We start from the raw sequence: 27553 nt of genomic DNA on the forward strand, positions 1-27553 counted from the left end.
GTGACCAAAGATGGGGAAGAGGACAGAACCAGAAGAACAAGCATGAGAAAAAAATTGAATGACTCAAGATACTAATGAAACCAAAAATCCAAGAGTGAAGCAAAATAAAAGTCACAATAAGATACTAAGGTCTCTAATCGACAGCAAATCAAGTCAGAAGAATTCAAAATATTTGTATCCCAGCTACTGCCTTGAGGAGGTGGCAGACAGTCAAAACTACATCAGCACACTAATCCTAAATTAATCCTTTTTGGAACCACATTTGCTTTTGTTCTAATACTTGTCAAAGTGAAATAGGAGGCAACTTTTCAGCTGATCTCAACAGGAACAGCAAGACCAGGAGATAAGAGCTAGAAATGCTTCATGAATCCTGACTCCTGGCAGTCAAGAATTCATTCTACTAAGAGGAGCAATCTGTGACCAAGACTTTAGCTGTCACTGGGATTGGAAAGACATTTATATAATAAAGGCATTTACTGATTCACCTCTGTCTGCATCTCTAGCCTCCGCAGAACTACCAGCTGGATCCTTCCACGAATGTTCCCCTCCATGGACATGGAGCGCCTCAGTGTTTCCATAGCCTCATGATTTGACTTGCCCAGAAGCGACTCCCCATTTACTGCAACAAGCTGATCATTGACTCGCAAACGACCATCCTATAGGCAAAAAACAGAAACAAAGTTGGAGTATTTTAATCAAGAATTATTAGGCAGAGGTGCTATGTGCAGTAAAGTAAGATGCAGACAAGCAGACACTGCTTTGTAAACTTTAAGGAACAAGAGCCTGCAGTGTGCCCAGGCAGCCAAGAGGGCCAATGGCATCCTGGCCTGCATTAAGAACAGTGTGGCCAGCAGGAGCAGGGAGGTCATTCTGCCCCTGTACACTGCACTGGTTAGGCCACACCTCGAGTACTGTGTCCAGTTCTGGGCCCCTCAGTTTAGGAAGGATGTTGACTTGCTGGAGCGAGTCCAGAGAAGGGCAACGAAGTTAGTGAGGGGCTTGGAACACAAGCCCTATGAGGAGAGACTGAGGGAGCTGGGGCTGCTTAGCCTGGAGAGGAGGAGACTCAGGGGTGACCTTATTGCTCTCTACAACTACCTGAAGGGAGGTTGTAAACAGGCAGAGGTTGGTCTCTTCTCCCAGGCAGCCAGCACCAGAACAAGAGGACACAGTCTCAGGCTGCGCCAGGGGAAGTTCAGGCTGGAGGTCAGGAGGAAGTTTTACACGGAGAGAGTGATTGCCCATTGGAATGGGCTGCCTGGGGAGGTGGTGGAGTCGCCGTCACTGGAGGTGTTCAGGAGGAGACTTGACAGGGTGCTTGGTGCCATGGGTTAGTTGATTGGGTGGTGTTGGGTGATAGGTTGGACGCGATGATCTTGAAGGTCTCTTCCAACCTGGTTTATTCTATTCTATTCTATTCTAAAAGAGACTGCATAGTATCAGATCTTCTTGGGAAAAACCCCCAAAACACACAAATGAAAGCATTTCCATTAATTTACCATTGTTCTCTTTCATTTATTACATTTTGGGAAGAGTTCATAGGGCAATTACAGACAAGGAAGGGCATGCACATGCTGCTGTTTGCCTTGCATGTACAATTTAGTTTGTATTGGCTCTACATAAGGTAACATGAAAAGGTCCTTTTTTAGTTAAAAGGACCCACACCATATAGCTGTTAGTATCTGCTGTGAAATCACTAAGGAGTAGTTCAACATATTTTCCATGCATTATTATGTGCTAGTAGGGTCTGGAAAGAAACAGCTCCAAAAATTTTGTATTATAGTCTTTTCAAAAACACCATGCTATCATATGGGGTACTGCTCTCAGTTCCTAATGGCCATTAAGACTTAAGCATCCTTACTTTAATTAATGCTGCCCATGTATTTTAACATCCAAACCTGCTGCCAATAAGAAAATTAGGGTTGAGCCTTATCAAGTAGTCTATGCTTTGAAAAAGTAATTCAGTTTCATTGCCAAGGTTAACTGACATTTGTGGGTGTAAAAAATTGTGAGCACTGCTATTTTATGATTTAGGAGTCCTATTGCTGTTGTCATTATTATCTGTGAATTATTTCTTTTCATAAAAGTATATACCATGGACTTCTCTCTCTTTAACAAGAAAATAAGGTCTATTTAATTAAGATACAAGAGTTTCTTTTGAAGCTTGTCAAGATCACAATTATCAGATTGGCATCAGACCTCAAAGAAGGAAGAGAATGAGTAAGAAACTGAAGACATCCATTATAGAAGGGCAATGAAGAAAGAATAGCAGGGAAGGAACTTGCACAGACACACATTGCTTGGTTAAAATGGATCTGATTGTTTCATAAGCTCATTACATGCTGTTCATATGGCACTCATCTGAACTGTTTACATATTTCATGCATTTGAGTAATCCAAAATATATTTTTTTTGTGTGTATGTGTCACTAAAATGTTCAATTAACTATTCTGCTCTTGCTGCCAAGTTTGAGTCATTTGTGCTCAAGTGATTTACAGTAGTTGTGACAAATCCAGCTTTCTTAAGTGTTATTTTTGTTGGAAGTAGGTATCATCATTACCATGGCAGAGTATGAATAGCCACAGAGCTCAAGAACCTCATATATCAGAATCCAAAATAAACTGGCAGGGACAAGACGAGGGGAAAAAAAAGAATTGAGAAATGAGTCAGAGTGAGAAAAAAGTAACAGAAACACAACTTTTCTTAGGGAGGTATAGCAATGGAGGGCGGAAAACAGCAATGCCATTTGGAAAAGATACTGAAAGGTGTCCCACTCTTCTGCTAATTATTTCATGCTGACATCAATTCACGTACAGCCAAAGTCATTAGGTTAACCCCACCCTTTCTCTACGTACAAAATGATTCCATCACGTGTACTAAAGTATAGGGAGAGAAGAGTTAACATTGTGAACAGAGAGTTTTATGATTTGCACATGTTGCAATTCCTCTGTGTTCTATCAAAATTTGCTGAAATGGAACCATTCACAGCAACATGAGTTTGATGAATAAAGATCTTATTTTTTGTGAGTTCCTGTACGACTTCAAAAATTTTACAGGTCCTCATGTTCTCCTCCTATGGTCCCACAGGTTCTAAGATTACTTTCGGGTTTTTTTTTCCCCCCCTTCTCATTTCTGTGGATAAACACCAATGTATAAACACCCGTTAAAGCTTTCAACTAAAGTATATACAAATGCAATGCCAAATGCATCTTGTCATGACTACTTCTGTTGACTACGCAACCATCCTGAACACAATAGGTATTTTTATATGAATTACTGCAGCCTTAGAAAGCTCTGAATTGGCAATATTTTTGTGTGAGACTTTGCATTTATTTATAGGTCCCCAGCACAAGGACTAGGAACTGTTTGAGTGGCTCCAGAGGAGGGCCATGAAGGTGCACTGAGGAGGGCTGGAGCACCTCTCCTATGAAGACAAGCTGAGAGAGTTGGGAGTTGTTCAGCCTGCAGAAGAGAAGACTCTGGAAAGACCTTAAAGCAGCCTTTCAGTATTTGAAAGGGGCCTATAGGACAGCTGGAAATGGACTTTTTACAAAGGCATGCAGTGATAGGATGAAAGGTAATGGCTTCAAACTGGAGAAAGATAGACTTAGATTAGGAAAAAATTCTTCACCATGAGGGTGGTGAGGCACTGGAACAAGTTACCCAGAGAAGCTGTGGAGGCTCCAACCTTGGAAGTGTTCAAAGACAGGCTGGATGGGGCCATGAGCACCTGGTCTAGTTGACCATGGCAGAGGCATTTGAACTAAAGAACCTTTATGGTCCCTTCCAACTCAAACTATTCTATGATTTTATATTTTAATATTGTTAGTTCTTAAAGAATTTCTTCTGATGCATCTCCCTTTTCCCCACTCTGTTACATGCTCCACTTAAATACAAAATTCAACTTGAAATAAATGGCTTTGACTATGATTGGAGGAAAAAGGTTTATGGGATTTATCAATGCTGATCAACCACACTTGCTTAATCACCTGTACCAGATGGGCCTGAAGACAGCTTTCACACATGCTTAGGTAGAAGCTATTTCACAGAAAAATATTTAGTTATTCTAAGGTCTGAAGAAAAAAAAAAAAAGTCCCAAAAGTCTAAACAGCTTGCAAACACAGATTTTCACATCACTAGTGTTGTGGCCTGGTTTAAAAGCCTGAACTGCAGAACTGCAAGACAATCTGCTTGGCTCAAAACACGCTAAATGTTGTTTTTACATGTTTTTTTCCTTTAATCTCTGAAAGGTAGGTTTCTTTAGGGCTTCCAAGTAGAAAAACAACATTTGGCATTTCAGCAAAACAGTTTTCAAATGCCATCTCTGAAACTGCAAGTGAGCTATTCTAATACAGGGCGAAGTTACTGCTCCCTTGTTTATTCTTTATTTTATTATTTTTTTTTCCCATGGAGACTCATAGTAAGGGGGAGAACCTTCCACCGCAAGGCTACCATATTGATGGTCTTGAGACTCTCATGGTTTTTGCAGTAGGGCAGGGAGATATAATGCCATGCTCTTCACCAATTTATGTTTTTAATCAAAGCACACCGTTATTTCCCTTGTCACATCACTGATATTTCTCTTGGATGGAATTCCTTGATGGCATTTTTTGGAATCATCTAATTTCCCCATCCACTGCATGCAACAAGCAATGTTTACTGCAACAGCACTCAGAAGCACCAAGGAGGCTTATGCTATACCATAACAGATTTGAACAAACGCACACATGGTAAATATTCCATTATTTCTAGTAATGGTTCTGCTGCATTTCAGCTGCAGCAGACATCAAGTACCTGTTCAACAGGAATGCATCACAAACGAAAGCCAAGATGTCTTGAGATGAACAAAGCTGAAATCCCTAAAGTTATGGGGAAAGATTATGCATTTAAACTCAGTCAAATGATAGTTTTCTTCACATGAAAGGCTCTGCATAATTAGGAGTATCAGGTATTCAAGCAACCTCTTTGTCTTAGGGATGATAAAAAATAGATACTTCAAAAATTACAAAAGGAGGTTAGGAAGGGACATAAAGGTTCAATCATCAAAAAGTAACTGGTTTTATTCCTGCAGGATACGGTGTTACAACATCAACTAAGAACATTAGGGCATTTTCACTTCAGTTTTGTAGCAAGAGGCACAGTAGGAATGGGTCTAACTGGGTTGTTACTGTAGCATGTATGATGCAAAATGCACATATATTTTCTAAAATCTTTACCTAGGAGTAAGAAAACTGTAGATCTACAGAGTTACAGACTTCAAAGTCTCCTTATTCATTTATATATATTTTTTTACAATTCCCTTACTGTACACTTTGCAATGTCACTAACACATCCGAGCTAGATTAATGTGTTAATGTTTAGAACAAAACCCAAACCTAACAAACCAAACAAAAACTAAAAAATGTTGGTCACTCCTCAGAGCTTTGTTTCAGACCACTTGGTGCCATGGTCTAGTCATGGGGTCTGTGTTGATATGTTGGACTTGATGATCCTCAAGGTCCTTTCCAACCTAAGTTATAATGTGATACTGTGATACTGTGATAATGGATAACAGTAGCCAATGAAAATTGTCTGCATCTCATACATTCATTCTAGAAGACACTAGTGAAAGAAATCTAATGTTTCAAAACCTTTATATAGTATTAGAAGGACTGAGCATTTACTTCAGCAATGAAACAAATGTGTCAAACTTCAATGTCTTGTTTTGAAGACAAGTGGTGACTGCATAGACAGGGGATAAAGCTCCCTCTTACATTGGTAGGATATCACAAAATGAGAATAAATTTTAAACTCCAAATGAGGAAGCAAGGAATAGTGACAGAGAATTCTCATGCCAGTGAGCATTATGTTTCCTTCTGTGCTAGTTTCCCCAGAAAACTCTCCACACTGAAAAATAATTGCATGTGTCTAAATCCATAATGCTCTGTTTCAGGGAGTTACAATGAACAGCATGGGAAAATGCTCTGGACAACTACCAGCTGGAAAGAAAGGCTTTTTATTCAAGACAACATTTAAAATAAGGACATCTTTAAATATTTATGCACAAATATATGCACACTTTTTAACTTGATACAAGAAATTTTATTAGTTGTTAATACCCACTGATTATGTTTTGTTCTATTATAAAGGTCATTAGACAGGAGGAAGTCAGCAGTTCTCCATGTATATACAACAGTAAAATGCAGTTCTTAAAACACTGCCAAAGTAACTAACTACATTGTCTGAGTACTTGTATAAAACACCCAGGAAAGTTTCTTTGAAAGATTCTGGTTGAAGCTAGAGCCTCAGCTACTATCTTATCTGCTCTGCACACTTAGATCTATTACTGGATTACTAGAAAAGGTTATAGGTTATAACAAGGTAGAAAAGAGAAAAGGTCACAGGACCACAGGTTATCAGAAGACAAAATAATCTTCCAGTCATGGGGACTCATTTACTTAGGTGTGAGCACAGAAGCCATGCCTCTTTAGCCTGCAGAACCCTCAAGCCAAAATTAACTGCTCTGGAGTGAGTAATGATGGGAGAATAGGGAGTGGTAAATATATAGAGCTACAGTACTCTCTTATTTGTCTGTGATGTGCTAAATCAGGTAGCCAGCCCACTAATGCTTCAATATGGCTACACAAGCTTTGCTATTCAGAGCAATGAGTTTATTTATGTCAATATACAGTCACTGAACTGGTGTGGAAAATCACTCAGGGAATGCAGAACTGAGAAAAGCAAGGAGGGCAGTCTCATTTTCACCATAAAATGAGCTGTACTCTACAGCAGACATGCACATAAATTGAGTTTATCCATCCCTAATTTGACCAGTCGTGCCTTAACTAATTTCTGATATACACCAAGTAGACAAGCTAAGTCAGTTGTCATTTAGCCCCGAGTTAACCATGGACAGCGTTCTGAACTGTATGTACCAAGCTCAGTTACACTTGAGAGGATCTAGGCTTTGAAATAACTGTGGACCCAGGACAGGTAAATAATAGAAGTGGGGAAGTATTAAACATTCGTATTAAAGCAAAATCCTTGATTATTGCTGTTTACCAGCTGCCATAAATAGATGATTGTGAAAGTTTTAATGTTGTGAATTGTCTTACTCAGCAGACTGATGTGAGTAGAGGAATTTACATACACTACATTAAAAGGTATTTTTACAGAAAAGATAACCGCAAAAAATTGCTGAGATAACACAGGAGAAAAAAATGCATTATGGATCTGCAAGAGTTAAATATACTATACTGAAAGATTAATTAATCTTAATTTGCTCAGGCAAATTGCATTTTTGCTACAATGGTAAAAATATTCTGAATTAAAAAAAAAAGGGACAGAAAATGATGAGCTTCTGTAAATTAAGCACATAATCCCTAATCTCACAGAACTGTTAATTTCTCATTTTTGTAAAGAAATTTGTCTTTTGATTGTTTTCAATCTGTCTGCCTGCATCACTTTGGGAGGACCAAAAGCAGTGTAGGCAGACAATAAATGTGGATACCTAACTTCTCTGTCCTTGAGCCTAGCAGCACACTGGCTTTCTCATGCACTTCTATGGACTGTGGCAAAGCTGAGGTAGCCTTTCCTCATACTTGCACACCCTTCTTCTTCTTCCCCTTCCCCATGTCCTGCAGCATACAAATGCGCATCAGGGTTCCCACCAATACATTTTTCCTTGTGGCAAACCTTAGCACACACAACACCAGAATCTTGGGACAAAACATGAGTACATTTGCAGCTCACCTAAAAGAACGAGTTGCTGTAATACTGAGCAACAGTACTCAACACAGAAATGTCAGAATCCCAATGCAGTCATCGTCTGGTATGTTTCTTCCATACCTTAAAAGCAGCACCTCCGTGAATAACAGATTTGATGAAAATCCCAAGATCAGCTCCGGTCTCCCGAGATTTATTGCCTTTTAAGCTCACACCAAGTCCAGCAGAGCCAGAATCATTCAGAGGGATCTCAAAGGTCAGCTGCTCTGTGGTTTCTGGAGAAAGAATACTGCAGTTTGGCTCTCCTTTCTGTTGGAGAAAGGAAGGATGAAAATACAGGTGAAAAGAGGGCAGAGACAATGCATATAGTTTCGTATTTCAATAAATAGTCCTCTTCAAGGAGCAGCCTTACAATGAACAATGCATTTAGCTGAGATTTTGTCACAAGATCTGGCTGTATAATGTTATTTTTAATGATATCCAGGAATATGCCTAAATAGAAGGTAAACCACTGTAGTTCTACATGATACAAACCTGATGCTGCAGCAGAATATTAAAAAAGACATTTACTTTAAACACAGCTGCGTTAAAAATTTAAGCCATAAAACACCCGACATCTTTACATGCAGGACACAAACTGTAATGATAGCTGTACTGTTAAATCCCATTCCCCTCTGAAAATTGAGATTCATCCTTAAGAAATTATCCTTTTCTTACAGCTGTCTACAGAGGGAAGTTGGTGTAACAAAAGTAAGGGTGAGAATTGAAAAAGCAGTAACTTATTCTGTACTAACTCCCTTTGTACATACTTTTACTCCAGAAAGGCTTGGGTTTTTTTCTGGTATAAATTGATCCCAATACTTTCCTAGACTAAACTCTCTACAAGAATACTAAATCAAGCATCCACAGCTAGGGAAAAGCAGATTTCTTTTACTGTATATTTTACCTGTAGTTTTGTAAGGTTGCATTTGTTGGGGGTGTGCATGTATGTGTGTGTGGTATGCTTATTTGTTTTTTAAAACTCAGGTTAGAATCAGAAATTAGATAAAATCAAATTCTTGCCTGAAACATTCATACAGGCACCCTGTAGAAATAAAACTAGGACAAGGAGACCTACACTGGAGTAAAGTGTCCGTACAGTGTAGGAGTAGTAAAGATCTTATGCATCGCATTGAATTTTATTTCACTCTTCCTTCTCCATATAACTCTAAGACAATAAATTTGTTTCTAGTAATTTCTTGTCATCTTCTATTTTTTTTACCAGTAATGTTAAAAGATCAATATGAAAATAAACTGTGAAAAAGAAATACACAGACATGCTGATAAAGATGAGTGGGGGCTGATTTCAAGGGTGTCAAAGTCTTATGTTACATCATCAAGTAGATGCCACATGCTAGGAAGAGTTTCTAAAGTCTAAGCTGTAGCACATACAGTACCAGTTCAATTGTCAGCAAAGGTGGCAGCAGTACAAAGGTTTTCTCAGCTGCTACAGTAGTTCCATACATTCATCTATTATGATGTCTGATCAACAAGAAATATAACTGCAGAACTAAGACCAGAAATTCATATCCTGAAGCAACAAAAAAATAAAACCAGTAACCACTAAATATACTTCTACTTATTTCAGATACCTTTTCACTGATGAGAAGCAGCTACTGGCTAGAGAGTAATAGTGTGAGCCAGAGAGCTAGGACTATAAACCTCAATCCCAATATGCACCATGCTCAAATTATTTTTGGAACATAACTACATGATATTAAGTCAAAACAATTTGCCCAACTGTCAAATACAAAAATGACATAGCACCAACACTGACAATTGTCTTGATGCCAGCATTCATCTCTAGCACCTGTGTAACTCATTTGTGCTTTTGGTTTTTACCAACAGAAGCAGGCAATTCTCAGTTACAAATCTATCACTGTTTTTTTCCTAGCAGTGGATATATAGACAACCTGAACATAATTCCCCCAAACCTACAAATTCATACTGAATACTGTGAACAATATAGAATGATAATTTGCAAACACTCCTACTTTGCCGTCCTTCAGAAAAATCAGTGTAAGAAAAAAGCAAAACACTATTGCTAGCCTTCTGACATAAGCATTTTGCATTTAACTTTCTCAGGGTCTTAGAGAAAAGATTTTCTGTCCAATTTTCATTTTTCAAAATGCATATATTCTTGACATCTGATTCAGAAATCCTAGATCAGAACTCAAGTCTCAAGTGGCACATCCTGTACAGATTTGGAGAGAAGTTGTTTTTCTCAGAGTCCTAGATATATGATATCTACTGTAGCATGTTCAGGTCAGTCTGTTTTGTATTACTTTCCTGGTGCCCCAAGCAAGCAGTTCCTCTGTACTGCTCCTATTCTTCCACAAATAATAAAAAAATTCATAATAGCAAATAATATAATAAGCAATAATGAACCAAATAATAAATTCATTAATAACAACAACAATAACAATAAATTCATGACACCTTCACTAGACTCTTGTCCCTTCTGTATGTCAATACTGTGATTTTGTGTTTCCCAATACCATGAGGAAAGCAGTGAGGGGGGTTGTTCTTGCAGAACATAGAAGCTCCCAGCCCATGAGTACCTTCACCAGGGCAGCCCCAAACGCTTTATGTTACTTCAACATGAACTTGGACTTCATATAAAATTGAATTTGCTTGATCACATTCAGATCAATTTTTAATGGGGATGGCTGAAGGTAAGCCCTGGCACAAAGATGTACATTAATTTCAGGCTTAAGGACTTCATGCATTTGTTGACACAAACTTGTAAAAAAACAAACCCAGGATTTATACACATGCCCCTCAAGCCAATCTAACAATTTGTTTAACATCACCCCCCAAAACAACAAGCAAGCCTAAAGGGGACATCATATTAATCTACAAGCTGCTTTATAGTATCATTTTTCCTCTTTTTCTTTGCATTTTTTGACATAGGAAACATCTCACTTAAATAGTAGGCAAGGAAATGTGGGTGAGACTCCAGGAAAGCATTTGCCCTCAATATCCAGGGAAAAGACTGGGTGGTCACTAGAACTCTCCCTCTATAAACTTACTACGATATTGGTATTATACAGAGTTTTTCAGTAAAACTTAGTCCAACTTTAGATTCTGATACAAATAAATTGCTAAAAGCAGAGTATTAAAAAAGAAGTTTAAAAGTTGTTTAATGTTCAACAATATTTCCCAACTTCCTTTAACATAACTGTGCCGTGTACTAGGTCTTAAGTAATCTACCAGATCACTGCTTGTATGTCTGGATGTGTTATCTACCAAACATTAAGATGCATTCAGCAGGACACCAGACAGATGTAGTAAGTTTTTGTCAGTATTTTGTTTCCTCTGCTTTACTTAGCATCTGATTTGGAAATGTAACATTTGACTACAAATTTCCTTAATACAATTCTTTAGGAAACAATTTCATCATATAAAAACCTTAATAAATTTAAGTGTAAAAGCCTGCTGTGTTTTTCCTGTTACTGGGAGTTCTCCAGACTTCCTTAAGTCCTTCATAAGTGTCTCCTGTTCAACAGTTCAATTACCCTAAAAAAACCTTCTCCTCCTCATTATTTAGATTCATTCTTACCCTAAGTTCCAGTAACAGCTGACTTTAAAATAATGCTGAAATTTTTCAATTGTACTATCAACTATTTGTTACCCATGAGGGATGGTAAATGACATATCAATGACTTCACAGGGATGGTTAATAGGAAAGGAGATACACATTGACAAATCAATGACAAATTCATTGCAGGACCAAGTAAACTTGCTCAAAATTTTCATTCGCCACTCGTCGTATGGCATCCGATGACAGGCATTTGGTAATCAAGTCTGTAACATCAAGGCTTTTTGATGTAAATACAAGACTGAAAACTAATTTTTTTTTTTTGTGGGGGAATGTGAGAAGCAGTAGAAAGAAGGAAAATCAGAGGAGATATAAAAGGGATGAACATAACCTAGAAGCTTGATTTCATCCTACGCTCATTAAATGGTTACAATTATCCTGATGATAGTGTTCTTCCCAGGGAATGCTCTTTCACTGATGATTATAAAGAGCTCCAGCCATTCTTAAGAGCACATCAATTAACTGCTTTATTTGGTCACCTAGTTCCATGAGAGGTGGTCTCTGTTCCTAGAATATGCAGGCATGAACATTAAATGCTGCTGGTGACTCACAGAGCTGGATTTCTACTGCCTTTATTTCCGTGACTTTGCTAAAACATTGCACCAAGAAATGAATAATTTACAACACAGCCACCACCATTAGCTGAATTATGGTCTGATAAAGGAAGTCCTCTCCAATGTACTAAACCTGAAGTCTATTAGACATATTTCTTACCTCAAGATCATCCAAGAATCTAAATTCACTCAAACACAAAATGAATGAAACAAGCTACAACACAAATGTTTCCTAGGACAGGAAAAATTTACAGTCTAATGTTATAAATTACCCAGTTAGCAATCACATGCTGTATTTTTCCACAACAAACATATCATGCCTCAGCACTTTGGGAATTAAATGATAGTGTATTACTGAAGTTATTCCTTACTGCAGTCACAGGAACTAACATTGCAGGGGGGCACCCAGCTCAAACTGTAACACAGTGATACTATGATAAATGAGAAATCTTCACATAAATCCAAGTCCAGATGATGAGACCCCAAGAGGGATAGAGATTTGAGATGGCTTGGCCTGCACTTTTCCTTTAAAATGGGTACACTGAGGACAGCAAAAGGAATTTTGAACTCTCAAGTGTTAATAAAATATACTTGGAGAAAAAGGTTAAAGTTAAAATAAAACAACAAAAAAGACTTGAAAAACCAGTCTTTATTGCTCATTTTGTCCATGCCACTGCTCACCTGCAACTGTCCTTGTCAGGCAGGTCATTCCTTCAGCTTTGCTAAATCTTAGCTTCTCAGCTTTCAAAAGCTTTCACAGCTGAACAAGCTCTGAAGTGTCTCCTCCAGATATACACACCTCTCCTCCCAATCCCCTTTACAGCATGGTAATGTTTGTTCCCTACTATTTATAGGAGTCTACCAGCCTCAGCTCCTGCTGCAAAGCTCCCTCTTGGTTGCACCATCCAGCAATCTAGATTGTTACTGAGCTCTTGCAACTGCTTTGGGAAGACAATGAACTATTCTCTTTCTCCACACAGTTTCTCCTGCACCAGAATGCAGCAGTCAGAATTTTAAGAGGTATTTTTTCTGCTTGCTGTTAAGCATAATGGATCCAAAAAACCCAAACAGGTACCATCCCTCACTAAAGCAAGCCAGGACAGCAATGTTTTTATCTACTTGAGATACTTGCATAGAACTTCAGTAAAATCAATTCTGACATTTACTGAATCACCACAAAGCAGACAGAAAAGTTCAGCAGAGTTTATATGAAGGTGAGAGAATACAGAGTTTGGTAGATTTGAAGGCAGAAAGCCCTAATAATATGTACTAAATAACATTCAGCAATGCAGACTGAAAACCTCTATCTAAGAGCGTCAGAATACATTTGATTAATTGATGTTATGCTGATATTTTTATTTAACTTTCAGAAGCACATCTGTAACTCGGGTCTCTGATTTCTTAATTAAAAAGCTATGATAAATGATTATTAAAACAACCTTAAATTATATTGGTGTATAATCAGGTCTACCCAACAAATTATCAGTATTTTAAAGAAATATCATTATATTATTCCCTCAACACACAAAATCTGCTCAGGCACCAGTATGAACAGAATTGTAACCTTTCAAAAAAGTACTGTGTGTTGTATTCTTCCCCTTTCTACCCTAGCCCATGGTTAGATCTACTCAATATTGTGTCAATCCTCTGTCTACAATGGGACACCATTTTCAATTAGTTCTTTTATTTAATAGCATAACACCTGTTCTCATTGACCACTGCACTATTGATCTGTGGATGTATGATAATCTAATGCGTATCTCTCACTAGAAAGGTTGCTTTATTTATCCCCATTGTTCTTTTGCCAAAAGAGAAGCTTACAGAAAAAATTAGCTCCCACTTCAGAGAGGAAGGAAATAGCATTTGTTTAACACAAGAGACCTTTCAGTACCTGTCTGGTGCCCTTGACCACCACACTATTATAGTCTCCCAATATGCTAGCTGCCCCTTGCCTGTCTGCTCATTTCTGATAAGAGATGCCAACTCCCTTGAGTGCCATTCAAAGCCGAGAGCAAAAGGCAAGAGACCCAGGAGAGTTATTTTCAAAGGCTTATGAAGAAAATAACATTTACATGCTTTTGCAGTTATTTTCTGAAAAAGAAAAAAAAACCACCCAAAAACCCCAAAACTAAACCTAAAACCCTGTAAAAATTAGAGCAGCATTTAAACTGTGGCACCACATAACTATTACTGGCACAAAAGCTTGTAAAGAAGAAACCTCCTTATTTCCTCTTTATTTCCACTATCCTCTATGTTCTTTCCAAGAGCTTAGGCACAATTAGGAAATACTTTGCTGACAGCTCAGTCATTCACTCACTATAAAATCTACACTGTATTTTGCAATAGATAAATAATAACAATCTTGAAAATAATACTCAAAGGCAATGCACTGCTGTAATCTTGTCACAATCTAGTAAATAACTGAACTCACTGCTACACATATTCATCTTTAGTATTTTTGACAGATGCTTTCATATTGGCTCCTTTAAAATCATCTGTATTCTGTACTGCAATAAAAACCAAATGGTCACTAATGGCACACCCTGAGAAGACAAAGAAGCCAATAGCAAATCCATGGAGATGTATTACACGGTACTTGGATGCTTTTTATATTAACACTGTACACTACAAATTTGTGTCATATTAGATAGAATGGTTCTGGTTTGAATTATGTCAACTCTCTGGAATTATAGCTTTGAAAATTGACAAAACTAGATTCAGCTTTTCATCCAAGACAGATACATTGCCTTTCACAGTTTATTATACGATATCATGGGGCACCTAAAAAATGGAGATTCTCCAGTATGCTTGACACGCCTATTTGAGATCCCATAGCAAGTTTTATCCCAGGAAATGGATTGTCTTGCAAAAGAGCTTTGCAATTCAGTGTGGCATTGCTCTTTGACTTTCAATAATGCAGTCTTACTTAACCTTTTCAAAGTTACATAACTGTAGAAAACAGGGAGAAAAATTAACTAGTTCTGTCCTCAATCAAGGTATGCCCCACTGTGAAAACACCAATTTTCACCCCTTGTATGGGGTTAGCCATGTGTTTAATCACCCTACTGAGCTGTAGCCTTATACAGTTAATATACCCTGCCACTTAGATCCTAAAATGTTATCACTTCCTGAAGATTTAGACTGCATGATATTTTCAGGTTGAATTTAGATTTGTTGTACCTGTATAGTTTTAGAATATATTCAGGGTAAACATGTCACAACACTGTGATGTACAAATCCAACTCTTTAAAACAATAACCAGTGAATTGAGTGAAGGGACAATAACAAAGCAATAAGCAGTGTATAATTCTTTGTATATTTCAAACACCATGTGCGTATCTTGTATGTGAAGTCAGCTTAGGAAAATTTTTTTCACGAAGTCTACAGCAGAGAGACTTTTAAAAATTTTCATATGGTAGACAGAATAAATCTGGTGACCCCCATAAATGGCAGGGTACTACAGTTGTCAGCAAGATTTAAGAATTGCCAAAATACACTGCCACTGCTAATCTGTATAAATGCATCTAAAATGTATGAAGATTCATTTCTGTTCAGTTAGATTTTGTATGCCTGTATTCTGATGTATACCTACCTGATTTCATAGATTAAAGTAGGTTGCCAAACAATTTTAGACAACGCCACAGCTGAGACTGATGCTATCAAATAAACAGTTCCCATTTTCCAGCGCTCTGAGGTAGGGTTCCTCAAATTTTGGGAGTTTTGGGCAGTAATCCTGAAAGCAAATACAATGTCTCATGGTACAAATAACATTATTATTTTCTCTCCTTACTTGTCTCCACTCTATCTTTTTCTTTACCAGCAGGCAGAGCACCATCAGAGGTTCTTTCAGGCAATGATTGCTATGACTAGAGCTTTTAAGCCATCCTTTTAAGGTTCCTCATATTGCTGGAAAATAGGAAGATCAAGATCTGAAAGACAAATGCTGAATCACACAGCACTTTGATGGACTTGACAGAGAAAGCAGTAGCAGATCTTTGAGGTCCCTTCCAACCTTAGGAATACTGAATAGACTGAATAGACCAGATGCAATAAAGTCTGTGCAGCCTCGAAAAAGCTGACTGCTACTATCACACTGAAAAGCACAGTAAATGTGTCTGCTGTGTTGGTAGCTATATTGGCACTTCACAGCATATGAGAGCTCATTCTGCCATTGCAGAATTGTTGAATCCAGTGATCTAGTGTTTGGTGGGTTTTGGTTTTGGTTGGTGTGGTGGGGGTTTTTTTGTTTGGTGGTTTTTAATTTGTTGGTTTTTTTAATAGCAAGCCCAGTAACTAATCAACAAACCTCAGTGCACAGTTTCCAGTCCTATAATATGTGATGAGCTAGTAAATATCTTCCGAAATACATAATGAAAACTGAAAACTTTTGAGGGGCTGCACTCCATAACATTTTCACTCTAAAAACATACATTTGTGTGGACACAACCTACAATTATTTCTCAACTACTCTAAAAAGACTCTACAAGCACAAAAGGAAACACTTTTCTTCAAGAAAGTTCTTGAAAAAAACCCAGGGATTTCATAGCTTATAGTTATTCAAGATGAAAGGTCCCATGTGGATTCACAATATCTTTCTTTTTATGCAGAATGAGAACTGAATCTTGTGTACGTTACAGAAATCCAATATATGTATATTGACCTATCTTTTTCATTGTTTCCCTATCAGACTCTTCTCTCTTTCAATAGACATAACACAACAGAGAATTGGCATTTATTGGAACCACTTTCTGACTGAAAGTAGTTGATGATTTATGTTTAATTGAGCACCAGAATAATTGTTTTGACCTACAAAGACAGGTGCAAAAATGGTTCAATCTGGGTTGAAATTTCACCTGTTACTTCCAGCATGTAAAAAGGCGAGAGAAAATTAGAAGGAGGTAACAGAAATTAGGCTTTGAGTATTAAAAACAAAAAGACAACACTTTAGACAAATAAGTTCCCCTTCAGGCAGAGGAGTTCAAGATATAGTAGGGATTTAATTAAGGGAAGGCTGAAACATAGAAGTCAATCACATGATAATCAGAAAAAAACATGCTAAATTTAGCTTGCAACCCATCCTGCTTCCTTCTGTCCCCTATCATATGTGTCAAAAAACTAAGAGTTAAAGACCAACCACTACATTATATATATATTTTTTATATATATATATATATATATATATGTTCTTTTAGCTTTTATTCTAAAAATGTTGGCTTGTTTCCTTTCTTCCTCCACTCTTCAAGGGATCAGTGAATATGCAAAGAAACCATAAAAATAGTCATTACAATTGAAACTGGTAAGTCAAAGCTATCTTAAAACAAAAAAAAAAAAAAAAGCACATGCAAAGCTTACACTGTAAGTATGTGCTTTAACTTAAAGAAAAATGCACATTCCTCTGCTTACGTGTGCCACATCTGCTATTCTCAAGGCTCATGAAAAATAGCAAGAAAAAAAGAATTGCATAGGGTCATGGTGCAGGATGGGTAACATCAGAGCTGTTCTTACTCAAGTAGCTTTGCCTGTTTTATCAATGTGAGGATAAAGAAAGAGAAGCAGGAGGAAGTGATCTTTATATCATTATCACAAGAAATGGCACCTTCAGATCTCACATTTTCCGTGGAGAAAAAAAAGACAAGATGCAACAAATACACATGATCAAAACATTGCATTTTCAAAACACAAATGAATACAGTCATGGTTTGATGTGTATTCTATTTACTTTGGTAAGAACTGGCAAATCCAAACCTGTTCCATTAAGCCAGTTTCTCTCTATAATATTCACTGTTCTTTAGAAAATAATCAGTGTTACACAGTTTAAAACCCAAATGCACCTTGAAAAATGCACTAATCACTGGCCACTCTGTAGGCTGTGGTAATTAAGTGAATCAAGATCTTCCCCTGAGTTTGGAGTCAGCTCCTTACTCAGCTGCTACATTGTCAACAGCTGGCATGAATTACTGGGAACATTTGGCTAACTGGATAATAAGGAGAACAGCCTGTGGCTGATCCAAATTCTACTTCATGATCTGCTTCAATTAAAAAAGGCCCAACAAAATCTCATTAGATCCTCCTTTTATATTTCTTGAAAGCAGTAACAACACTACAAAGATTGGGTTTTCTATTTTATTCCCTCATTGTGTGCAAACAATGTAACTGTTCAGCTCTCAGATGTTGCATGGGCTAGTGTAACTGAAGCCCTAATTCCCTACAATTCAATAATGCCTGTTTGCAACCCTGATTCATCCTCACCCAGATCACATTTCCGTCTTGGCTGGCGTGGTTTGCTACTCTGAATATATTCTTCTACCTGCTAGCAACTCATCAGCATAGATGATAGTGACGAAATCCCCAAACTGTGCTCACATCTAGCTTACTGAAGAGAAAATACTCATGAGATCAAGCTTTCTCCAACCCACAGATTTGTTACAAGGAAAGGCAAATTACATTATTATGGACTCAGGTAACCAAACGCCACTTACTGTTACTTTGTTACATTATTTGCTTTGTGCCTGGTCAGCAATCAAATTCTCCAGCAATCAATGTAGGAACCCGGTTCTAGCGCAGCAACATGCTCAAAAGTGGTTTTGTTCATGGTCTCTAGTGGGTCCAACTTTCAGAGCTGTGGGGAGTGTGCATGTTTACTAAGTGGTCCCTCTCTTTCTGCTTGTAACAGGTAACAAGGAATCTAAAGAAAACAGCTCCTCAGATTACAGTCCCTGGAGAACTGCTCAAATCAAGCATGAATCTGATATAAAGCAATTACTTTCTTGCAGCCAGGTATTAAGAAAACTCTCAAGTACTTAGGTAAACTCTGCATGCATGTTACATAGCCAGAGCATTCAGTTACAGCTGTCCTTGAAAAATACTGGATTATCTGCTGCCTTTCCTTCCAAAACCAAACATTTAAAGTGCTGGCTTTTTTTTCCTCTTCTTTGATCAAAACAGCACTGTAACTTTGGAAGTAGCAGAGGATTAGTGCAATGTAATATCATGGATAAAGCTAAACACAAACAAACAACTCCCCACCCCCACTTTTCATTTATTTTGTTTTATTTTTGCTGGGACTGTTCTCAGACATGGGATGAATTCTAACAAGCATCATGTTAGTATCAACATCTGGTAGCTTAGTGGTATGGTAACGTACCCATTTGCCATGAGCTACCAAACAGATGTGCTGAAAAGCTTTTTAATTTAGAAGAGCTGCTGCCAAGAAATTATGTAATGTAGTTCAGTAACTCACATTCATATTATATTGTACTTTGTTGGGATAATATGAAACACAGAACAATATTAGAATTCACATATTATCACGGTTACAGTGAGGGCCATCACTTGTGCATCATCCTTTCACAGAGAAAGCAATCTAGGCGAAGGTCAAGCCAGCAGGATAAATGTGGCTCCTTTCTGGATTTCTATCACACCAGTCGTAAGTAAGTCACCTTTAGAAAAGTAGTTAATTCTTGCTGTAGGGGCTACAATTTAATAGCAGGCAATTGTGGCAGGTAAAAATTATAACAGGTTTTAGATTCTTCCAGTCTTTTATACCCACACACTGTTAGTGATTTCCAAGAGAATTTGTACTGCAATGTACAATAATGTATAATGTTGGGGAACAGGAGATTCAAAAGAATAAATACTTAAAAGCACAACTGCATAGCAATGTGTATTGTAACTTTAAAAAAAAAACCCATGAAAAAGTGTTAATGGAAAGCCTCTTCAAAAAATAATCTCTTATTTAGAAGAACTTCTAGAAGAAAAGAAATCCTAAATATAATAGATAATTTAGTACTTTCAGTCTCAGAAATTTCCCTCTGATCCACACAGACACTGACCCCACAGCTCAGGGCTTACTAAGAAAGAGCATTACATTGACTGACTTCAGTACTTTGGGAATCACCAATTAAAAGGCTGAAAACAATATGCCACAATATTCCTTAAAAATTGCACAATAGAAAAGGAAAATGAAAACAAAAATCGTTTTGTCAGGACACTTCAAAATTGCTCTATTGCAGGAAAAAGTGGGCACCAGTGGCACAAGAGGAAAGGCTCACATGAGAGAATCTGAACTCCCCTACAGCTTCTTATTCTACCATGAGCAACACACCCTTACTTCAACAAGGTCCATCTGTTGACAAGGAAACAAGGAAAACTGTCAGCAGTGTTTTGTGAGGAAACATAATGAAGTGCTTCTGTGGAAGATCTCACTGTAGCTAACAGCCTAAAGAAAAAGGAAAAGCAAGGTGGCATCTTAAGTAAAGAATTATGGCGGTTTGTGTCCTTTAAAAGGAGATAAAATGAGACAAAAGCAGGAAATGCTGTCCTTCCTTTATCCTGAGAATTTCTTAATGAAAGGTCAAGTATAGCCATCAATCAAGATAAGGAAGAGGCAACCAAAGAGATGACCTTCTTTGAGGGGAAACACACATGTATGAGATAGCACTTATAAACTAATGTAGTCATCCTCTGTCTGTGTCACAGAAAAGAGAACAGTTTCAGTCAAGCATTTAAAAAAATCCAGAAAGTGAAAACCAAGCACTTCAGATAGAAGAGAATTAGACATGCAAGAGCCTATTAAGTCAAAGGCCAGTTTACTTCCAAAATTTGTGAGGACTGTAGTGGAATTCTATTCCTTATCACTCCTGCAATTTGGGGCCTGGCTTAGGAGAAGCATCTCCTGGAGGCAGCCATCCTCACTATTTTGTTACTGATAAGCTGCAAGCCTCAGTACATGAACCTTAAACTTCTGGTTTGAAGTTTAATTTTTTTATTTAAAGTTTGTTCTTTTTCTGAAAGAGAAAAACCCATTTTCATTCATGTTTGACCTCACAATTACAAAATTAATTTACAATATTCCCCTATGAGTGATGTCATTTTGGGGATGAAAAATCAGATTGTGTGGAATTGCATTTAAGGGAGATAAAAATCAAACATCTCTTAAAATCACCTGCAAGTATAAATACTCCTCAAACAAGCCTTACACAGTTACCCTTCACTGGCTTACCCAGCCAACAGCAGTTCATTCCTTTTCTTTGAGCTAGCTTTAATACGTGGAATTGTTTCAATATCACTCTTTTGGAAAAAAAAAGTTTACCAGTTCTCGAGGTAGAAAGGCCTCCTCCTGACGAGCCACTATCAGACAGACAGTTTCCCCTTGCTTTGTACTCCTCAGCATAGCTACCAGCTCCTCCTGTGTCCTGCCAGTAATGTCCCATCCATTCACCTACCAGACACAAAAGAACTAAAGATGTCATGTCTACGAATATGGCTCTCTTTTGTCCTTTTCCCCTTAACACAGGTGTCATTCAGTGAATGAGTGCAAAGAATTATCAACAGCTCCCACAATGTCTTCCCCTTTGGCCCTGCAGAAACCACTTAGCCTTTTTCCCCTCGTTTTCACCGTCTGTTCAAGCCTCTCTGTAGTACTTACCCACAGTGCAAGGGGTTTCTGAAGGCTTAATTAGTTTGTAAAGCACTTTGAAGATGAAAAGTACAGAAACAAGACCTAAGTATTAAAACTGTTTACCTCAAGAGCTTTTTGAGGTTAGTAAGTAGAAATAACCCATTAGATAATGAGATTGTAAGTCACAGGATCTGTGAAAGTTTTAAACAGACTAATTTGAGCAAAATTGCTTTAAAATGAGCACTTATCTATCTTGATATTAAATCAGAGATTTTTGGACACGGCTGAAGAGGTAAGATAGATTTTGTTTCTAAAATGATACATTCAACTGCTCTGTGAAAAGCACCTCTTTCCAAGTTGCAGTATAAAATATCTGTTGACAAACAGCACAAAAGCCATGAGAATTTTAGACTTCTTATTTTTCAATTCCATACACTAATAGCATATATAAGGAAATTAATTACTTATTCCAAAACCAGTGATCAATACTCAGCAATGCAAATACAAAGGATGTTTATTCTAACCTCCAGGATTCTGTCTCCTGACTGCAAACGGCCGTCTTTTACTGCTGCACCTTTTGGCAAAATATTCTTCACAAAAATTGGACCAGGACCATGTACTGAAGAGTCTCTTGTGACCACAGTGAAACCAAGTCCATCTGGACCTAGAAGGTCAGGTAAAGAACTCCCAACATCAATTTCAACAAGCCAAAGGTAATCATTAGAATTAAGTAAACAGCATCAGCAATGTATCACAATCACTCAGGTTAGCTCTTCAAAAAACAGAAAGCCAACACAAAGCTGTAAACAGGAGCCTATTTTCTGCATGGCCTATCAATGTCAAAACACATGCTCACATCTTTCTGCAACTGCTACAGATGTAAATACTTTTGGATATCCCACAAAAATACAAACCAAGCAAAATCTATTTTTTATTGTATTTTACTTTGTCTCTAAGTAGTTTAAGTATCAGCCTTTACATTAATGTCAATAGTCTTTGAAACAAATGAGAGCACAAACATAATTTACCAGTTCTTTTTTTAGCTGAAACTTGGTGGATTGTGGAAAATGTCACGATTTGAATGCAAAAGCAGCTGACAACATGTTGTTAAGAAAGGATAAAGTAATATTTCAAAGCTTCCATTAGGGAAGTTGTTTGCTGCTTGGAAAAAAATTAATGTAAACTGTTAAGAGATAAATGTTTTAACAAGTAATAGGGGAGTAACATCAGTTGTTAGCAAGTATTCCTTAAAAGCCACCAAAATCACCCAGGAATAGGAGGGTCCACAAAAATCTTTTTATACTGAGCAGGATTGTTACCCACATGACAGTTTTCAGATATATGATCATATTCTGCTCTCTTCTAAAAAATAAATAATTTGCTGTTTCCATATCAAAAGCATTAATGTGAAATGTGGAAGATTCTGAAGCAGGTTTTGTTGATGCAAAGCTGAAGGCTTCAGAAGTAAAAATGGTTGATTTAAGTTAAGAAATAAGAAAAAATTAAGAAATGATGACTTGATTACATTCATTATGTGTTAAAAGAATAAAGTTACAGACACTTTTTAAAAGGGCCACTTCTAGCCTCAAATTTAACTCTCAGTCAAATCAGAGACAGAAATTAAACAGAAAATATAAATGCTAATTGGGATCTGCTTAAGCACACTTTATGAACATGTGCATAAACCTGTTACACTCCATGCAAAGGCAGACAGCTGCATGCAGTGGTAATTAAAGGCACACACACAGACAAAATTCAGCCTGCCAAGAACTGAATGAATACAGATAGAAAGGAACCATTTACAAAAAACAGTAGTAAAAAAGGGAAAGGCAGGTAAACCTCTGGTCAACTTCTTGGATAACATGGAACAGAGCAGAATATACTTTTAAACATATCTTTAAAATAATCTTGTAACAGTGCTGTGATCAGCTAGCAGATTTGAATAAAAATAACAAAAGCCACCAGCAGGCAGTCCAAATTACTTGTTGAAAAGGCTGAAGCCTCACTTAAGATGATGTTGGTAATGAAATATCTTCCACACAATCAGTAACCAAGGTCTTTTTAAACAATCAGCAAATCTAGATAACATCTATCTAAACTTTACAAGAAAGCTGATTGGTGAGAACATTTCTGTTAAAATTCCTTTGTCTTCTGGACGTTTGGGAGCTTTTAAATAACTTGCTTGTACTTTTAATGCTTAGTTCATTTAAAGTTTAGTTAAAAGTTTAGGCATCACTATAAAGAACATGACACAGAATTAATCATATCATCTCCAAAGACTTACCTTTTTTCAGGTCTATCTTTATTTTCTTTGCATTTTTTTTATTGCCAAAGCCCATAAGAGGAGACAGTGAGGGAGAAGATAACTTTCTAGCCAGACGTGGGAGGTTGGGGCTCTTAGCTTGTTGTAGTGTTGCCTGTACACCTGACTCATAGCTGCTTGTTCCAGAAAGACCAATTGTTTTCAAAGCAGGTTTTGGATGGACAGGAGGTGGAATCTTTGGTTTTGGAATGCCTTCATTATCCAGAAAAAAAAGAGGAGCAATAGCAGACTTCTCATATTGTTCTCGATTATATGGAGGAAGGACTTCCAAGGTGACACTTGGAAATTTCATTGCCTGCCGGAAAATGTCCTGAGCCCTTTAAAACAAAGTACAAAACCTCACATGACAAACTGGAAAATTTGGGCAAAATTTGAGGTTGTTTACAGAGAATAAGACAAAGTTTTAATCTTAATTACAAAGATCTAACCTTACCTTCATATCCACAGATACCCTTTCTTAAAAAGAATGCATGAAATATGATTTCTGAACTACAGCATTTCCTAACATTTCAAGTGGGAACAGCAAATCCATCAGGACTCCTAGGCACCTATGAAAGCACATAAGCCAGGATAAACTAATGAACACCATTCTTCATGTGGACATTCAGGAAGGGAAGTTCTGATGGCAAAGGCTCATCAAAAGACTTCTGAAGTTATAGCTTGCTGGGTTTTTTTCAAGTGTTTGTTACCTATTTTCCTGTTGTCATAGAGACACACTGAGCACTTACGACCAATTGCTCTGATGAATACATCTACTCTAAGCAAGCTCAAGATTCCATTTTTTCTTAACTGCCCTTCAGATTCCTTTCATCATCCCTAATGCTACTCCTTGCTGTTTCCAGGGCAATAAAAAAGGAATGAGGGTATGGGATATATGAACATCTTCAGAAGAAATACTGTGATGGCAAATGGTGCAACAGAAAAAGATGATGGTATGGGATATGCAGACATCAGAAAAGAACCTGCTGACTGAAAAGGTGCAAAAATGCATGTTCCTACATAAATGGATAAGCAGATAGATATTACTCACATCTTGGGTACATATTACATCTTTCAGGCCACTTGGTCATATGTTACAAGGAAATTTAATAACTCGGGCTTCAGGAGATGAATATTCTAAATATATGAAAGAGAAAATATAAGATCTCCTTCAAACAAAAAAAATGGTGGGAATAACTCAAGATATCCTATGGGAAAGCCTAAATGCAGTCTTCTGGGGCAAAATAACTTGCTGCACTTCAAAGAGAAAAAATAGTGGATGGAGAAATTTGCATTTCTTGAGACCTCAAATGCATACTTTAAAGAAATAAGGGACTCAATTAAAAGAGGTGCTAGAAACTCTGCAACACAACAGAATGTAATTGAATAGATTAACAGCAAACGAAAAAGCAGATCAACAGTCCCAATATATGGAACTATTTTAAACATGGGAATACAGAAAGGAGGCTGCTGCCGTTACAGCTGCAGAAGCAGCATTCAAGGACCACACTAGGAAGTCTGCTGAAAAGGGAGATTGTATATAGTGGTCTTTGCTAAGTGTTAGATCAGTTTTCACAAGGGTTATAAAGAAATGTCAGTTTGAAACTAGTAAATAAATTTACCTCTTAAATGAAAAGCTGATGACTATTTTCTGGGTCAATAGTCATTGTTGTGACTATTAACATGGATGTGACATTGTTATCACATCCATTACAATTGTTTCATTTTTGTAACTTGGACCTCTGTCAGGTGACTTACAGTTATGTCATGCCAGATGGAAACCAGAAGTCATATTCACTGGGATTAATTTCAACCTGGAAAGCTTTCTTTAGCCATTCTCTAAAACCTAGAGAAGAGAGATGATGCAGAAGGGTGCTCTAGAAAGCACTTCAGAGAACAATATAATAGGTCGTGGGGACTAGGCCAGAGCTTGCCCATCCCCAAATAGATGTTGAGTACTCACTGCCCAGTTTTCCTCCTTCAATCCAATGTCACTGTAACCAACTACTTGTTACGGCAACAGAGGTGACTTAGACCAATTATATTAGCCTGTGCTCTGAATCACCTTTCAGTCACTTCTCTCACTTTCCCAATGACAGATTATCTAGCAAGATAATCTAAACTAACAATTTTCTTTGCAACTATCCATTCCAGTTCCCAAAATTTAACACTAACTTGCAGGACAAGAAGTGTCTTGCATTTTTCATATTAAAGGAGAATTTGAAAGTTTACTGAAATATTTCTAACTGTCCAAAAGTCTAGTAATCTTACAGAAAAATAGGTGAATGCCACATACATCTCATGAGCGTAAAACCTCTGTAGGTCTAGTTACATTCTGAAGAGATCACAAAGGAGATAACACATTTGTAAAGAGAAAAGATTTTGATTCAGACAAAATCTCATTTGAAAAGGACACATTCATTATATAACTGCACAGGTGAGGCAATGGGCATTTTAACACAATGCCAACACTTCTGATTAAGTTGGTGTCTTATGTAGGAACATTCTATGTGGGGGAAGAAAATGGCATGCGTGATATCACAGCAGAACACATTTAACATCAAATGTACAGAAAGGAGCAACTTGAAAAGCTACCATGAGGCAAAAGACGCAGCATCAGAAATGAGGTAATACCTACACTACAGAAGTACGCTGGTTTGAAAAGAACCTATTTTGCAAATATTTATCTCTAACAGTGAAATTATGTATCCAGTTTTAGATGAGAAACCTTGAACATTTGGCTTACTGTTTAGAAAGTTAACCCTCAACTCCCTTGAGATCTCAACAGGGTTTTTTTTATATTATAAACAATCACTCAGCTGTCTAAACATACGGATTAAAAGTAAAAACAAATTACTATTTAAATACTACAGCAAATATCTGTGAAATTTGAGAGGCTATTCTTTTGTGCAGTCACATTAATTGAGAACTGATCCAAACACCCAGTTACTTAAAGTAATTTGAGATAGATAATAAATGTCAACAGATTTTTAATAAAAGTCATAACAGGTGAGACTTACCATTGAGGTCAACTAATTATAGTTTGACAGTACCGGTATTTTAAGGAAAAACAATGTTCAAAAAGCTGCAGCACACACAAAAAATATCTTATTTCATTTGCAAAAGAGCATTGAAAAACATGCTGCAATGTTGGCTCATTCTGAAGGTCTTATGAGGACAAAATTACAGAGAAAATATTGAAGAAGTAACGGAAGAATTAGGAAGTGAGGGTAACTGTTAAAAAACTTACTGCTGTTAAAATGATGCACAATAGGTTCGCTAAGAATACAATAAGATATCTCTCCTCAAATTTCACCTTATTTGGAGGTTTCAGAACAAAACTTACAAAGTTTCTGCCAGGAATCAACTGTACAGGCATTTTATCTGAAATAAATATTAATCCCTTTATTTGAATCACTTAATAAATGCATAATTGTATATAACCCTGGCTAGTTAAAAGTATCGGTAAACCAGCACTTACTGCATAAAGGTTTTATCTGTAAGGTCCACATGGTTAATCTTCACAATGCATTCGTTTTCATGGAACAGTCCATCACGCCTAGATCTGCTATCTTCTTCAATACCGCGGATGAAGAGTCCTAGCATCCTAAAAGGAATGGAAAAAAATAATAAGTTAAAAATGTCCTTATTCTGCTGATAGGAATTTATGGAAACTAAAAAGATATCACTCTCTACTGTGTATGAGATGAGAAAGAGTAGACCATTACAAAGTGCTTAACTTAGAGAGAAAGGGTTACCAGCTTGCTCTTTAAATGAAAGGGAGGAGATTGCAAGAAACACCAAGAGAAATTGCTGGACGCTAATGCCATACTACTTGCTAGAACTTCAGGAAGCATTAAGTCCTGTAGGTTAGACTGGGGAAACAGAGGAAAACACTGTATCTTCCCATCCAGTTAAAAATCTGAAAGTAGTTTATGCAGTATTTTTCTGTC

At 37.2% G+C, this 27553-nt stretch overlaps 1 protein-coding gene across 6 annotated transcripts in view; it reads right to left on the reverse strand.

The window, feature by feature from the left end:
• PARD3B (par-3 family cell polarity regulator beta) overlaps positions 1-27553 on the reverse strand; it is a 438076-nt gene that overhangs the window by 212537 nt on the left and 197986 nt on the right. For 5 of the 6 annotated variants that reach the window (XM_068138375.1, XM_068138377.1, XM_068138373.1 and 2 more), the window contains exons 7-12: positions 27082-27207; positions 23583-23938; positions 21823-21962; positions 20990-21118; positions 7828-8013; positions 486-656 (exon numbers count right to left, since the gene is read on the reverse strand). In XM_068138375.1, coding sequence (XP_067994476.1) covers positions 486-656; positions 7828-8013; positions 20990-21118; positions 21823-21962; positions 23583-23938; positions 27082-27207 — 1108 coding nt within the window. The remainder of the gene's footprint in view (positions 1-485; positions 657-7827; positions 8014-20989; positions 21119-21822; positions 21963-23582; positions 23939-27081; positions 27208-27553) is intronic. The other variant, XM_068138374.1, reaches the window with a different exon arrangement.

The sequence above is a fragment of the Melanerpes formicivorus genome, unplaced genomic scaffold (genome assembly GCF_026170545.1).
Source record: "Melanerpes formicivorus ecotype bairdi unplaced genomic scaffold, bMelFor1.0.p_v2 SCAF_5, whole genome shotgun sequence".
Classification (NCBI taxonomy): Eukaryota; Metazoa; Chordata; class Aves; order Piciformes; family Picidae; genus Melanerpes; species Melanerpes formicivorus.